Here is a 13,249-nt window from a genome sequence, read left to right as displayed (position 1 = left end):
GAGTCTTGGAAGCCATCAGTTTTTTTTCTCTATAGGCTGGACTGCATAGCAATATAGAGAAGGTATACAGGACTGACACAGCCATCAGGTAAAGGGAACGGCCCATCTGCACAGTCCTCTGCACCCCTGCAGCCTTGATCGATGGATCTCTCCTTATATCCCAAACAAGAAGATATTTATCAATTAAAGGGGTTATCCAGTGCTACAAAAACATGGCCACTTTCTTTCAGAGACAACAAGACTCTTGTCTCCAGTTCAGGTGCAGTTTGCAATTGAGCTCCATTCACTTCAATACAAGACAAGAGTGGGGCTGACTCTGGAAGAAAGTGGCCATGTTTTTGTAGCGCTGGATAACCCCTTTAAGGCTGTAGGGGCAGGGGCTGTTACTTGTGGTTCAGGCAGCATGAAAGTAATGACAGGTTCCCTTTAATATAAGGCACAACAGGCTGTTTAGATTGAGCTAGGACATTTTTTAGTAGTTGCTGTCGTAGTTGAATGTTCCCTAAAGGCGTTGACCTACAGGATAATTCCAATAACCATAGGAAGAAGCCGCTAAATCTGCATGTTCAATACTGTAAAATACTGCAGCAATCTGAACAGCACCTCAGTGTTTTCTATAGCTTTAAGAAAATCATTATTGCTCTAAGCAATTGGTTCTTCTCAAAAATAAATGTTAGCCAACCCCGCACGATGCTCATTGTCAGGGCTGGAAAGCATACACAATGTAAATAGTAATGGAATTCATTGAGAAAATCAACCGAGTGCAAAGTCCACCAAGATATCCCTGATGCTTGCAGAATATGCTGTGTATTCTTTTTCAGCTGTTAAGCTGTCAAACACAGAAACCTTACAAAGTGTCTGCACAGGGTAAAACAGTTATAGTTTATAGGGCACCTATCACACTGTCCTCCAAACCAGATATCCCAAGCCTCATCGTGATTCCACATTGCAGAGGCCATGATTTCCTCAATCTCTAGACACAGCTAATCTTTTTCTATGAGGACACTACCCTTTCTCTAGGGAAGGCTGTGATTTTCTGTTGAGGAAAATGCATAGATAGGATACTGCTTTGGCCCCTTTATAACATCCACATAGGCCAACAAGGCAAAGGACAGGGGTTGTTCTGAGTTAAGAACCCTTTTGATATATTGGCATTTAAAAGAACCTGCAGGTCTCTGGTGCCTTACAGACTGGCTCCAGGACCTAACAGGTGGAGAGAAAAGCACTCGGACACTGTTCTCCTCTGTTTTATGCAATGGCGCATATAAAGAAGAATCTTTTTATAGTTTTTGTATGAAGTTGTGTTTTCCATAAAATGTTGCATAACACTGAAATCATATTGCATTGTTGAATTTTAGGAGGCGCTGTATTATGCAGTAACATCTTACGAAAAACATCTCCCAGAATGCAACTCGGCACAAGACAAAAAGCGAGTGACTGCTTCCAATTACAAAGTGATCAGCACGGCTTTTGAATATATTACAAATACACACTGTCACATGGAGTTTGGCTGTGGACATATCTTTCAGCACCATGGCAGAGCTAGTCTAAAGCCAAACTATTACTCGGTTTTTCACTACAATTTGTATCTTTTATTAACAACCAAAACAACATTTGCAAGAAAAACAAATATCACTTCTATACAGAGTGGATCCAAAACTCCTAAATTCTCTACAAAAAGCCATCATTGCCCTTTACTGTTTCATCCATATTGTTTAAAGTGAATGTATCATCAATACGTTCGCACATGAATAGAATGGCGCTGACACAGGGAAGCCTTTGCTGCGGTTCTTCTCTGAACCACGGCCTGGTTCCTGCACCAGTCCATTACCGAGCACCGGCAGGGGCTGAAGCACCGGAGGTGGGCGGTGCTCGATAATATGCGCAGTGCGTGGAAATCTGGCCGCAGTTCAAAAAAAGGACTGGGGCACTGGCGCCGTTCTATTCATGTGCAGAACTTAAAGTAAATGTACTGATGGTAGATTTGCTTCAAAATACTTTGGTGTATCAGCTCTCCCTTTTAAATAGTGCATTTTTGTTTAAATGGATTAAACTGAAAGGAGGAAGAAACCAGATAGAGAGCTGGAAGAGCCAATATCGTCTGATAGATCACAGAGCGTAGGACTGATGTGGAAACTAATAAGTCTTAAAACATATCGTAAACGTTTACAACAGAAAAGTGTGCCCTATTTGAAGGCACGTGCATGGCTACCAGCTGTAGACTTGAAGTAATATGACCTTTCTATCCTTTACTAGTTAATACAAATACTATGAATATCTGTATATAAAATGCTTTTGTTCACCTGATCTCTCTTATATCTGTAATTTAACCCTTTAAAATCTCCCTCATATGTGTACAGATAAAAAAATTAAAGCTAACATTTTGGTGGGGGGCAGTACGCCTTGATTCATCTGCCTGATCTTAAAGGGGTACTTCGGCCCGGGGGTATTTTTAAGCTATGGCCAAGGAGGAGGTGGTTATGAATGGCGGAGGTCAATTACCTCCCCGGTTCCAGTGCCGGGTCCCGGATCGCGCTGCCGGGTACACCCATCCCGCGGCCGCTTCCTGGTGTGAGCTGCCGCATGAGACATGACGTCTCAAGGCAGCTCAGCCATTCAGCGGCTGAGGCGGTACTCCGCCGGCCATAGCTTAAAAATAACCCCGGGCTGGGGTGCCCCTTTAATGTAGAATATTTCTGTGATAAAGTTAACATCCTTGTTCGGAGAAGGCTTGCTATTGATATACAACCTTATCTAAAGGAAGCACACCCTTAGCAACTAGTCTAACATTACTTAGGCCTTTGTCTCAAAGTCAGGTAGGCACAGACTTATGGCTTATGGGCAAGGAGACCAGAGCAGTTATAAACTTTAGAAATCACAGTTTTCTAAACATATTAAAGGGAATTTCCATGCATGAAGAAAAGGGTGGCATAAAAATAAATAAAATAAAAAAGCTGTACTCCTCTACCCCATACCTCTGGTCTCCGCACATCACTACCTCCTAGATCCTGATGAGGCATTGTCCCTGAAGGAATCCTGCCTCCAGGCAACCACTGGTTACAGAAAGTAGTGGTGATAAGCAGAGTCTGGACTCCTTGGTACAGAAGCTGTGGGGGATTGGGGTAGGAAAGTATAGCTTATTCTTATTCTGGAAAAAATATATATTTTTTTTGCCTAGACAACCGTTTTAAAGGAGAAGTCCAGCAAATTTTTTTATTGAAATATTGTATTTCTCTGCAAAAGCTATACAAATCACCAATATACACTTATAAAGTGCTTTTCCCCTGCACTTACTACCTCATCAAGGCTTCACTTCCTGTATAAATTGGTGATGTCATGACCTGACTCCCAGAGCTGTGTGGGCTGTGGCTGCTGGAGAGGATGGTGGCAGGGGGACACTGAGGGACACAGGGCACTGGAGGGACACTGAGCATACCTCTGCCATCATCCTCTCCAGCAGCCACAGCCCGCACAGCTCTGGGAGTCGGGTCGTGACATCACCATTTTATCTAGGAAGTGAAGCCTTGATGCAGTAGTAAGTGCAGGGAAAAAAGCACTTTATGTGCATTTCCCGTAATAAGTGTATAATGGTGATTTGTATAACTTTTGCAGAGCAATACAAAACTTTAATAAAAATTTTCACCGGACTTCTCCTTTAAGTGAGGGAAGCAGTTTCATTCTTGATCCTGCTTACCCCACCACTATACCTAAGAGACTATATGATGTCATAATAAGATATTAAGAAAAGAATTGTATTAAAGCAAAATTTGTAGTAATATTGCACTGAGAAAGCCATTGGATAAATCTAAATTGAACAATAATTTCCCAGAGACCATCTTGAACTTGATTGACTCCAAGCCTTACAATTCAGTACACAATCCGGCTAGTATCCTGGTTGCCACCGGGTCATGTTGCAGTGTTACTTTTTAGCTTGAAGTAGGGAGGCTGGCAGGAGAAATATAAAAGTGTTTCTTAATATGCTATTAGCATATCAAGTCTATATAGTGAAAACCTCTTAGAGAGCAGGTATACAAGATGATGCCACGGTCTGTGCAGTAACTGGCTACTGCACGTCTAGCTGACCGTAGCATACATGTATTTATTACCAGATCTGAGAACTAGTGAATAAATGACCAACGTGCACCGCATATGGCAGATTAATCTCAGCAAGGCTATGATCATTAAAAAAACATGATGCCTTTAATTTACAGAGACAAAAGGTTACTGTAACTTTAAGCCAATTATTAAAATGTTGAAAATTAAAATTGCTTGGATTGGGTAAGACAAGTATGTCTATAATATATAAAAGGAATAGAGAATAAGAAAGGATTACATGTGCAAGCCTTTGTAAAATTCTTTAGTACTAAATGTCCTTTTCCATACCGCTGGTATTATCCAGTAAAGCATTAAGATCCTTCCTATAGGTAACATGTAACAAAACATGTTATTCTCGTATTTTCATCAGTGTATACAACTATTCAAGACGTCACCATAAACCATGCAGCTGCCACTTGTAACCATAAAAAGTCAATATGACAAAACTTCCACCAGAGGCTTTGCATTGTTTTGGTTGTTCCATACATTCAGGCATAGAGGATTTTCTTCTTTATAGCTTGACATTGTCCATACCCTTGGCGACCACTTGTAAGTAGGCTTCATGAATCGTATTAAGGAAGCTGGAGTCATTCTAGAATAGATACAAGTGTGGAGATGTCTGTCAGACATACAGATTACGCACAAAACAATATGAATGATATTTCTCATTGTGACAAGCGCACATACGTGACCACCACTCTATTCCAACCGAGGACACTGAACCAAAGTTTGCGGATGGACAAGGGTCCCAGCAGTCAGACCACCAATCTAGCAATAAATAGGTGTTATGAAGAAATGGGTGTTATACAAGCATGCACTAGGTGTTCGAAGTTGCATGCAGCCCAAGGGAGTCCTGAATAGAAACAGATGTTTTCCTGTCAGCCCTATGGCGCCCTTCAACTATTTCAGCCACCAGGAGTCAAATGGCGAGTGTTCAGGTTTAAAGAACGTTGCCGAACCAAGACAGTTTGCCAAGTCTGCTCAACACCAATTATGACCAAAGACATCCCAAGTATTAAATAAAATTGGGGCACCACAAGAACTCTCATTTATAGTTATCTTACCTTTATAAGATGTACGAGGGTTTCCTTAAGCTGGGGGCGGCTGAGGGCTAACCCAGTAAAACAAGGTCTTGTCCGATCTACCATGCGGCTAACTAAAGGTGGAGTCACAGTTCGTTCATCTTGGCTACTGTGCTTTGGAGCTGGCTGCTGAAATACACTGGGTGACCAGAGGGCAGAGGTGACATCCGTAGTCGTAGGTGCTCCAAACTGGGAACCCTTAAATAACAAAGATCATTTAGCAATTTTCGCTTCAAAAATGACAAGAACATTCACAGTTCTACATGATATTATGCAGAGATTTTTTCATGTTATTGAGGTCAGGATCCGATGCCACAAACACATCACAGCTCTCTAGAAGTACTGAACAAGCAAATAAATCTACTGGAATCTTATAATTGGAAGGATTTCACCCCATCAAATCTAACAATGTCCCAACAAGAAAACTACAGTGGTAGATGTAGCAGTGTAGGTCTGGCTTGCGTATTTAGGCTATGCTCACACATAGTATTTTTGGTCAGTACCGACAGAGACAAACTATAATGGAAAGATTTGCACAGTTTGTGTGTTTTCAAGCCACTCCTGGTTTTGGGTGTAAAAAAGACAGACATAAATACTATTTGTGAACATATATTCAAAAAGTTTATAAAACACATTCAGACTATGTTTGACTTAGTGAAGTAAGTGGGGCCTTTCTGAAACAGTAGCACTTAAAGAGGTAGTCCGGGCTGGGTCATTTTTATTGTACGGCTGGGGAGGGGGCTGATATAGAAGCTGCCGGTCACTTACCTCCCCGGTTCCAGCGTCGGATCCCGGATTGCGCCGCCCCTTTACTTTGTCTGTATTCTACCTTTAAAGCCACTTTACAGCAAATAAAAAGCTAAATCACATTTTTATACCTGGTCCCTGCTGATCAGCACTTTTGTCTTAAACTGCAGGAAATGCCCACTCTGCCAGCCCGCTTCTGAGGTGGGTCACAGCTATGCCTGAGTAGGAAGTGCTGATCAGAAGAACTGAAACAGTGGAGGGGTCAGGCCTATAAGTATTACTTTTTTCTCCCATGCCAAACTGAGGAGGCTGTGCTTTGGAGTTCTACAGTAGGCAAGGGTATGCCACAGTGTATGTTGGTATGCTATTTGGCAGAAATATCTGAAATACAGGCAGAATGGTGTGCTGGCGTACACCACAAAGTAGGCTACTTTTTTTTTTAGATGCAAATGTATTCTAACCACAAGGGGTATATTTTTGCTGTCTTTGGACATAACATACCATGCTAATACTCTTAAAGGAGAAGTCCCACGTCACGATTTAAAAAAAAATAAAAATAAATAAAAATGGAAGGGGATGCAGGAACTTGATAGACAAAGTAAACTTACCTATCCTTGTGCTCCGTAGCACGACACCCGGGTCCAGCTGACAGCCAGCAGCCTTCTGCAGCTGTTTCCAGCAGTGCCATCACGTACCCTGCTGAGCGACTGTCCGCTCAGCCAAAAAGAGACAGGGACGGGACAACACAACACCCCAGTCACTGACTGGCTGAATGGGGCAATCGCTCAGCTGAGCTGCGACATTGCAGCTGGAAAGTCTGTGCACTTGACAGGCAGCCGCCGCCATTTGGACCCGGGAATGTCACGGGTAAGTATACATTGTTTATACTAATTTCCTGCACCCCCCTGCCGGCCTGCCCGTTTTTACTTTCATGGGACTTTCCATTTAAGATGGTACGACTATTTGCAGTGATTGCGAGATCCAAAACACGAACTACTAAATATATAAATGACTTCACAATCCTCAGGGTATGACAGAATACAGCAGATATTTCTGTGAAGCGAGTGATCTAAATAGAGAATCAGGCTTTGCTTATACTTCTATTTGTGCTCCACAGTAATACTTATGGAGGCGATCAGTCCCAGCAGGCCTAGCGTTAGATCTTTTTCTCACCGATGCCAATGTACAAACTCTGCCAGTAATATAAGGCATGTTGGTACAGCTGCCAATGCTCAAACTTTGCTATCAATATAAAGACATTACTTACTGCTACCACCTTAGATACACTCAAGGGCTGGGCAAACGCTTCGGCTTCTTTTTTTTCATGAGCATTCTGCAGAAAGACAAAAAAGTAAAAAAAAATCTGTATATAGAAAGATTAGGAAAGATTAATAGATTTGTGTGACACAGAGCTGAATCATGCAAGTTGTGCAGGAAATGTTGGCATAGGACAAATAGGTATTCCTCTGGGCAGCATTTGCCCCTTCAGCTTTTGGTTGGGGCATTCAGACTTGTGGGTGGCAACAGACATGAATGAGACCTCAATGAGCATGCTAGACTAGGACAGAAGCATCCTTATTCAAAGGATACAGCTTATTGATGCCCAGATATCCAAACGTCTGACACGTCCCTATGACTTAGGGATACCGACATACAATGTGGTTTTCCACAGAAGTAGTTATACATCTAAATTTGATATTGGCACAGTAAATATGCTGTTTCTATGTAGCTTCTCCATCCCTCATACATGGCACAGAATGGAAGAGATAGAAAATCTCTTTATTATTAAACATCATGCCTATGAAACATTGAATGGCTGGGACACCAATATATAAAACCAAATTACTGGGAGTTATGGAAACAGCTTAGGGGTGCAGAAAGTTTTAGCACGTCCATGTTTTTAATGGGGAGAGGTGACACATGTGCACCCTTACTTGTCCGCTGCAAAACGGGGGGTAAAAATGTCCATTTGGAATAGTTGCAGTCCCAGGGATTGATCTGTCATGTTGCATAGGCTATGCTGTCACAGCTGTAGCAGCGTTTTAATACTATACCTGTAGAGGTCCTGATGACATGGTTATCAGAGTACTGTCTTTGAAGCTCTCTGGGGTTGCCAGCTGGTTGGTCGCACAGGAGAATTTTGGTGCCATTGTGGTTTTGTTCATGGTCTGAGGTGGCAATGTGTTGACCTGAGGATTCAGCTTTAGCTTCTGCAGGAGATCCACACTTGGATGGGAGGTGCTGGAAAAGCTGCTGCTTCGGATAGGGGTTAGTGGTGGTGGAAGTAAAGGTTGAGTCTGGGGGGCGTTGCCAACGTCTGAAACCGACTGACTCATAAGAGGAGACATTTGTCGGGAGTGTAAGAGGCTGGAACTATGTGGGGCAGATGTGCTCAGGACTTCAGAGGATGGACCAATACTGGGACTTACATGACCAGGAAATGCATTAATTTTCTGAGAATTTAGCTGCGTGACTGGCTTTTGAGGAATTAATGTTGGTGCTAGACAGGCTGGGTGACTGAAATCACTGGCGCTGCAGTTAAAGCTCCTGGGTTCTGCCTTCACTATGACCGGCTGCATGGGTTTTGATTGAAGGAAGACATTATGTTCTCCCACATCAGGCAGGAAGGGATCCTTGATTTCTGGAGGAGGATACGTGGTCGTGTGCTGTTCTTTCGGTAGGGAAGTTCCGAAGAGTTCTTCCACTGTCAGGTGTTTTTGTACAGGCTGAAACGGCTGAAAATAAAATAACTATTAATAACCGAGATTGTCCATTATGTCCTACACAAGCCAAGCTCTGTCCACGGTCACATTCAATGGTCATTAACCTATTAACAAACTTTGCATAAATCAAAGGTATAAGTGAATATAAGTAACTTTAGGATATATCTTAAAGGGGTACTCCGGGCAAATTACATAATTTAACACTGCACTTACAAAGGAAAGTTATATAACATTGCCATTTACACTCATTAGGACAGCTGTAATGTTACCCGTTTTTCAAAGAATCAAAGTCCCACAGGAAGTTCTGTAGTTCAGGAAGAAGGAAACACATCACGTCTCAGTGCTGTTCCACAGGTGCCATATTGAGACGTGATGTATTTCCTCTCTGTCACAGGGAAACCCGCCCCTCAACACATTCTCTGCCCGCCCCACTCCTCCTCTGCCCGCCCAGTTTTCCAATACATACTATATTCTCTGCTGGCTCCCTCCTCTGCACGATCTCAGTCTCCTCTGGATTCTCCTCCAGAATGACTGAGAAGCAGAGGAGACCTGGGACACCAGATTCAGCTATAACACATAGTCCATATATCTATTATATATAACCTATCTATCTATCTATAGCTTGCATAAGCACAACCACCATCAAGTATCAGCATGGCATGATGGTGGGGGTTGTATGTGTGCAAGCTGGAGTTCCACAGCTTTCAGAACTACTAAAACCATCATTGTCACTTGGACAAGATGCTGGTAGTAATTTTGCAACCTGTGCAACTCTGGTTTGCTGAGCTACTGTACAACACCCACCATCATGCCATGCTGATACTTGATAATGGTGGTTCTGTTTATGCAAACTGGATTTCAACAGCTTGCATAAGCACAATCACCATCATTAAGTATCAGCATGGCATGATGGTGGGGGTTGTATGTGTGCAAGCTGGAGTTGCACAGCTTTCAGAACTACTACCACCATCATTGTCTCTTGGACAAGATGCTGGTAGTAATTTTTCAAGCTGTGCAACTCCAGGTTGCACAACCACAACCCTCAGCATCATGCCATATTAAAAGTAGACAATGGTGGCTGCAGTTTTTATTCACTGGACACACAAATAAGGGGGCGGGTTGTCAGCATTTACCATTACTGCTTGTGTAGCGGACTAAGCTGTGCAGTGGGAGGGGAATAGATGGAGGGAGGCGGGGAATAGAGGAGCTAGGGATGGGGCGGGGTTGTGGGCATGTTTGTGGGTGGGAGGAGGAGGTGGGAGGTATACAGAGGCAGGCCAGGGAAACAAGGCATTGTGGGAACTGTAGGAATATGCAGCACACAGGCACTGGTCCAAACAGGAAGCTGGAGATGTAATCAGCAGCAACAGAGAACAGTGCAGGAGGCAGCTAGAGCAGCCAGAGTGGGGAGAAATGTGACAGAGAGGAGGCCAGTAACCATCCCCCAGTGTGTGAGTAGTTTAGATTTTACAGGGGGTGCCTGGAGTACTCCTTTAAGGCCCCATTACACAAAAAGATTAATTTGCCAGATATCAGAAATCAGGCAGAAATCAGGCAGATGGAGCCAGTAAACTCCAGTGCTCCTTTGTTATTTTTCATTCTATTTGAATACACTTCTGGTCTTGGTCCAAAAACGGCATTTGCAGTTTTCCAAAAATAACTACTGTGTGCTTTTCCAGACTTAGGCTACATATATCGGACACTATATTAGACGTGTATTGACCATCTAACATATATGGAGGCCTCCTGACTCTTCTGTGACAAAGCAAGGGAGAGAAGAATCAGACATCTTGAATTTCAAGAAACCGTGCCTTATGTTCTGTCTCCATTTCTAAAACACGAGCATTTGTTGTGCCTTATGTATATGGCCATCTTAAGGGTTCTATCAACCCACTGCATGATACACGCAACACTGTTATAGCACGTTATAGTGCAATGTTTCCCAACCTTTGTAAGCCAAGTAACCCAATGTGATGAGATGCTTCAGCAGAGTTTTCCCAAGGGTGCAATAGATTATAAATGGTGTCTTAAAGTAGCCGTTCGGGATTTCTTTTTTATTCTTCCCTTCGGTGCAGGCTGGCGCATATACTTACCAGCAATAATCGTCGTCCCACGGCGTTCCTGAACTACGGTGCCACTCGGATCCTGCTGGCAGTAAGGTCACAGCTCTTCTGACCCTCTTTTTTCTCTAGGGCTACTGAAGGCCGGTAATTAGGGTCTTCAATACATGTCTATGGAGAGTGCTCTCATAGAGATGCACTGGAGGCCATGACTTTCGGTCTTCTGAGCTGCAGAGGTGAAGATGAAGAGTTCATGTGGGCACCCGTGGGATCTCAGTGGTACCATAGGACTGGAACAAAGCCGCGCCACGGGACACTGATCATCATTGGTAAGTATATGTGCCAGCCTGTTCGGAGGGGAATAATAATAATAAAAAAAAAAACCAGACTGCTACTTTAATAAGGGTGAGATCACATTGTGGCCATAGGGCTCTGTATAAAGTCTCTGTCAGCAGTTGATCCTCAGATCAGATCCCCCCATAACAATGTGACTGATCAGTAGGACCCAGTAAAAATGCTTAAGTAATGTCAAATAATAATGCCCAAAGCAGCCAGATATGTCCCATGGATCTAGATTAGCCCTCTACTGGAGCCAGATATGCCCCCTGGAGTCAAATATGTCTCCTGCAGCCATATTTGCCCCCTTTCTGCTATGTATGCCCCTTAATGCCAAAAATTCCCCTACACAGGCATTCTTTCTGAAGCTTATTAAGTCCCAAGCCATGTATGCCCCTTGAAGTCAGATGTGCCACCTGTAGCTGGATATGCCACTTTCTGCTAGGTATGCCCCCTGCAGTCAGATATGTTTCTTGATGCCATGTATGCCCTCTGCAACCGGATATACCCCTAGCAAGGTATGACCTCTGCAGCCGGATGTGACCCAAGCCGGCTGCAGGGGGCATACCTGGATGTGCTCCTAGCCATGTATGCCCCCTGCAGCCAGATGTACCCTTAGCCAGGTATGCCCCTTGCAGCCATACATGTCCTCTTGTAGCCAGACACCTTTCCCCTTGCAGGCAGATACATGCCCCCTTGCAGCCATAAACCTGCCCCCTTGTAGGCAAGTACATGTCCCTTTGCAGCCGTATACCTGCCCTTTTGTAAGCAGATACATGGTCTCTTGCAGCCAGGGTTGCCTGACAGGTGCTGAAGCAGGAAAGATGAGGCTGGGGGAGGGTGGGCTCAGTTTTTTTTATGCCTCCCACATACCCCCTTAGGCTATGTTCACACACTGTGAGAGACCGGCCGTTCCGTGACCCCGGCCGGGTCACGGATCGGCTGGTCTCTGCCCGGATCATCGCAGCCGGTACTTAAGTACCGACCGGATGATCTTTCCGACCGCACAGCTCTGATGCGGGCGCATCAGCGCGCACCCGCATCAGAGCTTCCCCCTGCACACTATGAAGCGAGTGGCCGGAGCCGCTCGCTTCATAGTGAACTGACAGGGTTTCCTACGGCCGCAATTCATTGATGTGAGTTATTTGCAGAGCCACATGGGATCCCGGCCGGAGCGTATACGATGTGTATACGCTCCGGCCGTGATCCCATGGAAACTAAGGCAATCAGCAACAACGGCCGTAGTTTTATGTAGTGTGAACATAGCCTTAACCTTCGCAGCATACATCCTGCGGTACGCATACTCAGGTTAGGAACCACTGTTATAGAGCAGGGGAAGCCGAGCAGACATATATATTTGTGTGGGAAAAATTCTAGGATAACTTGTCATTTAAGAAAATGTCTAGCAATAAAAGGAACATCGTTTCAACTCGTGGCGAGTGCCATTCATTTTTGCTTTCTTATCTCTAGATGCTTAAAATGGTATTCTTCTCAGGTGAACTACATTCTGAATCACCCCTCTGTTGGTTTCGCTCCATTTCTGCAGAAGACTCCGAAAACTGTGTTTAAGCTGTTCTCTCCATCTCTGCTTCAATCTCCCTCCTGAGTCGGCTCATGTAAACAGCATCCCTGGCGGGTTGTCTCTGTACTCTGTAATGCTGTGAAGGTTAATCACACTGTGGTCACCGGCAACTTGATCTTAGAGGGGCCAGCCAGCATTACAGAGTGCATAGACAGCTGCCCAGGGATGCCATTTACATGAGCTGTCTTAAAAGGCGGAGTTTAATAGTGGAGACAGAGTGAACAGCTCACACACAGTTTTCTGTGTCTTCAACAGAAAGCAGCTAGTTCAGAACTGGAGGAAGGAGACTGAAAATATAACAACAAGTATGGAATGAATTGTTAGTCTCCAGGAGGAAGGTTTTACCTGACTGGAATGCCCCTTTAACTGGTCATTTATCTATTTTAATCACTACTCATTATGGGCTAAGTGGTCCAAATCTGTGAATGTCTGCATGCTTTTAATCACTGTAGGTCAGCACCCTTGACTACTACCCCCAGAAGTTAATATAAATGAATGACAAGTTATCCTGGAACTTTTCCCACAAATCTATATATCAGTAATTTCCACTCCTGCTCTGTACTATGCTGCCTGCAGATAGGACTGAATTTTCAATGTCACTGATTCGCTTTAAGGCCGTGTGTA

The 13,249-nt window shown here is 44.0% G+C and overlaps 1 protein-coding gene across 2 annotated transcripts in view; it reads right to left on the bottom strand.

Moving 5' to 3' along the window:
- Nucleotides 1–3,624: 3,624 nt before the first annotated feature.
- DCP1A (decapping mRNA 1A) overlaps nucleotides 3,625–13,249 on the bottom strand; it is a 54,639-nt gene continuing 45,014 nt past the window's right edge. For both annotated transcript variants that reach the window (XM_069968808.1, XM_069968809.1), the window contains 4 exons: nucleotides 7,979–8,659; nucleotides 7,192–7,257; nucleotides 5,160–5,375; nucleotides 3,625–4,687 (listed from right to left, as the gene is read on the bottom strand). In XM_069968808.1, the coding sequence (XP_069824909.1) occupies nucleotides 4,607–4,687; nucleotides 5,160–5,375; nucleotides 7,192–7,257; nucleotides 7,979–8,659 (1,044 nt within the window). In that variant the 3' untranslated portion in view covers nucleotides 3,625–4,606. The remainder of the gene's footprint in view (nucleotides 4,688–5,159; nucleotides 5,376–7,191; nucleotides 7,258–7,978; nucleotides 8,660–13,249) is intronic.

Source organism: Dendropsophus ebraccatus, chromosome 4 (assembly GCF_027789765.1).
Source record: "Dendropsophus ebraccatus isolate aDenEbr1 chromosome 4, aDenEbr1.pat, whole genome shotgun sequence".
Taxonomy (NCBI): domain Eukaryota; kingdom Metazoa; phylum Chordata; class Amphibia; order Anura; family Hylidae; genus Dendropsophus; species Dendropsophus ebraccatus.
Note: the sequence above shows the minus strand (reverse complement) of the source record. Positions and strands in the feature narration are given on the sequence as shown.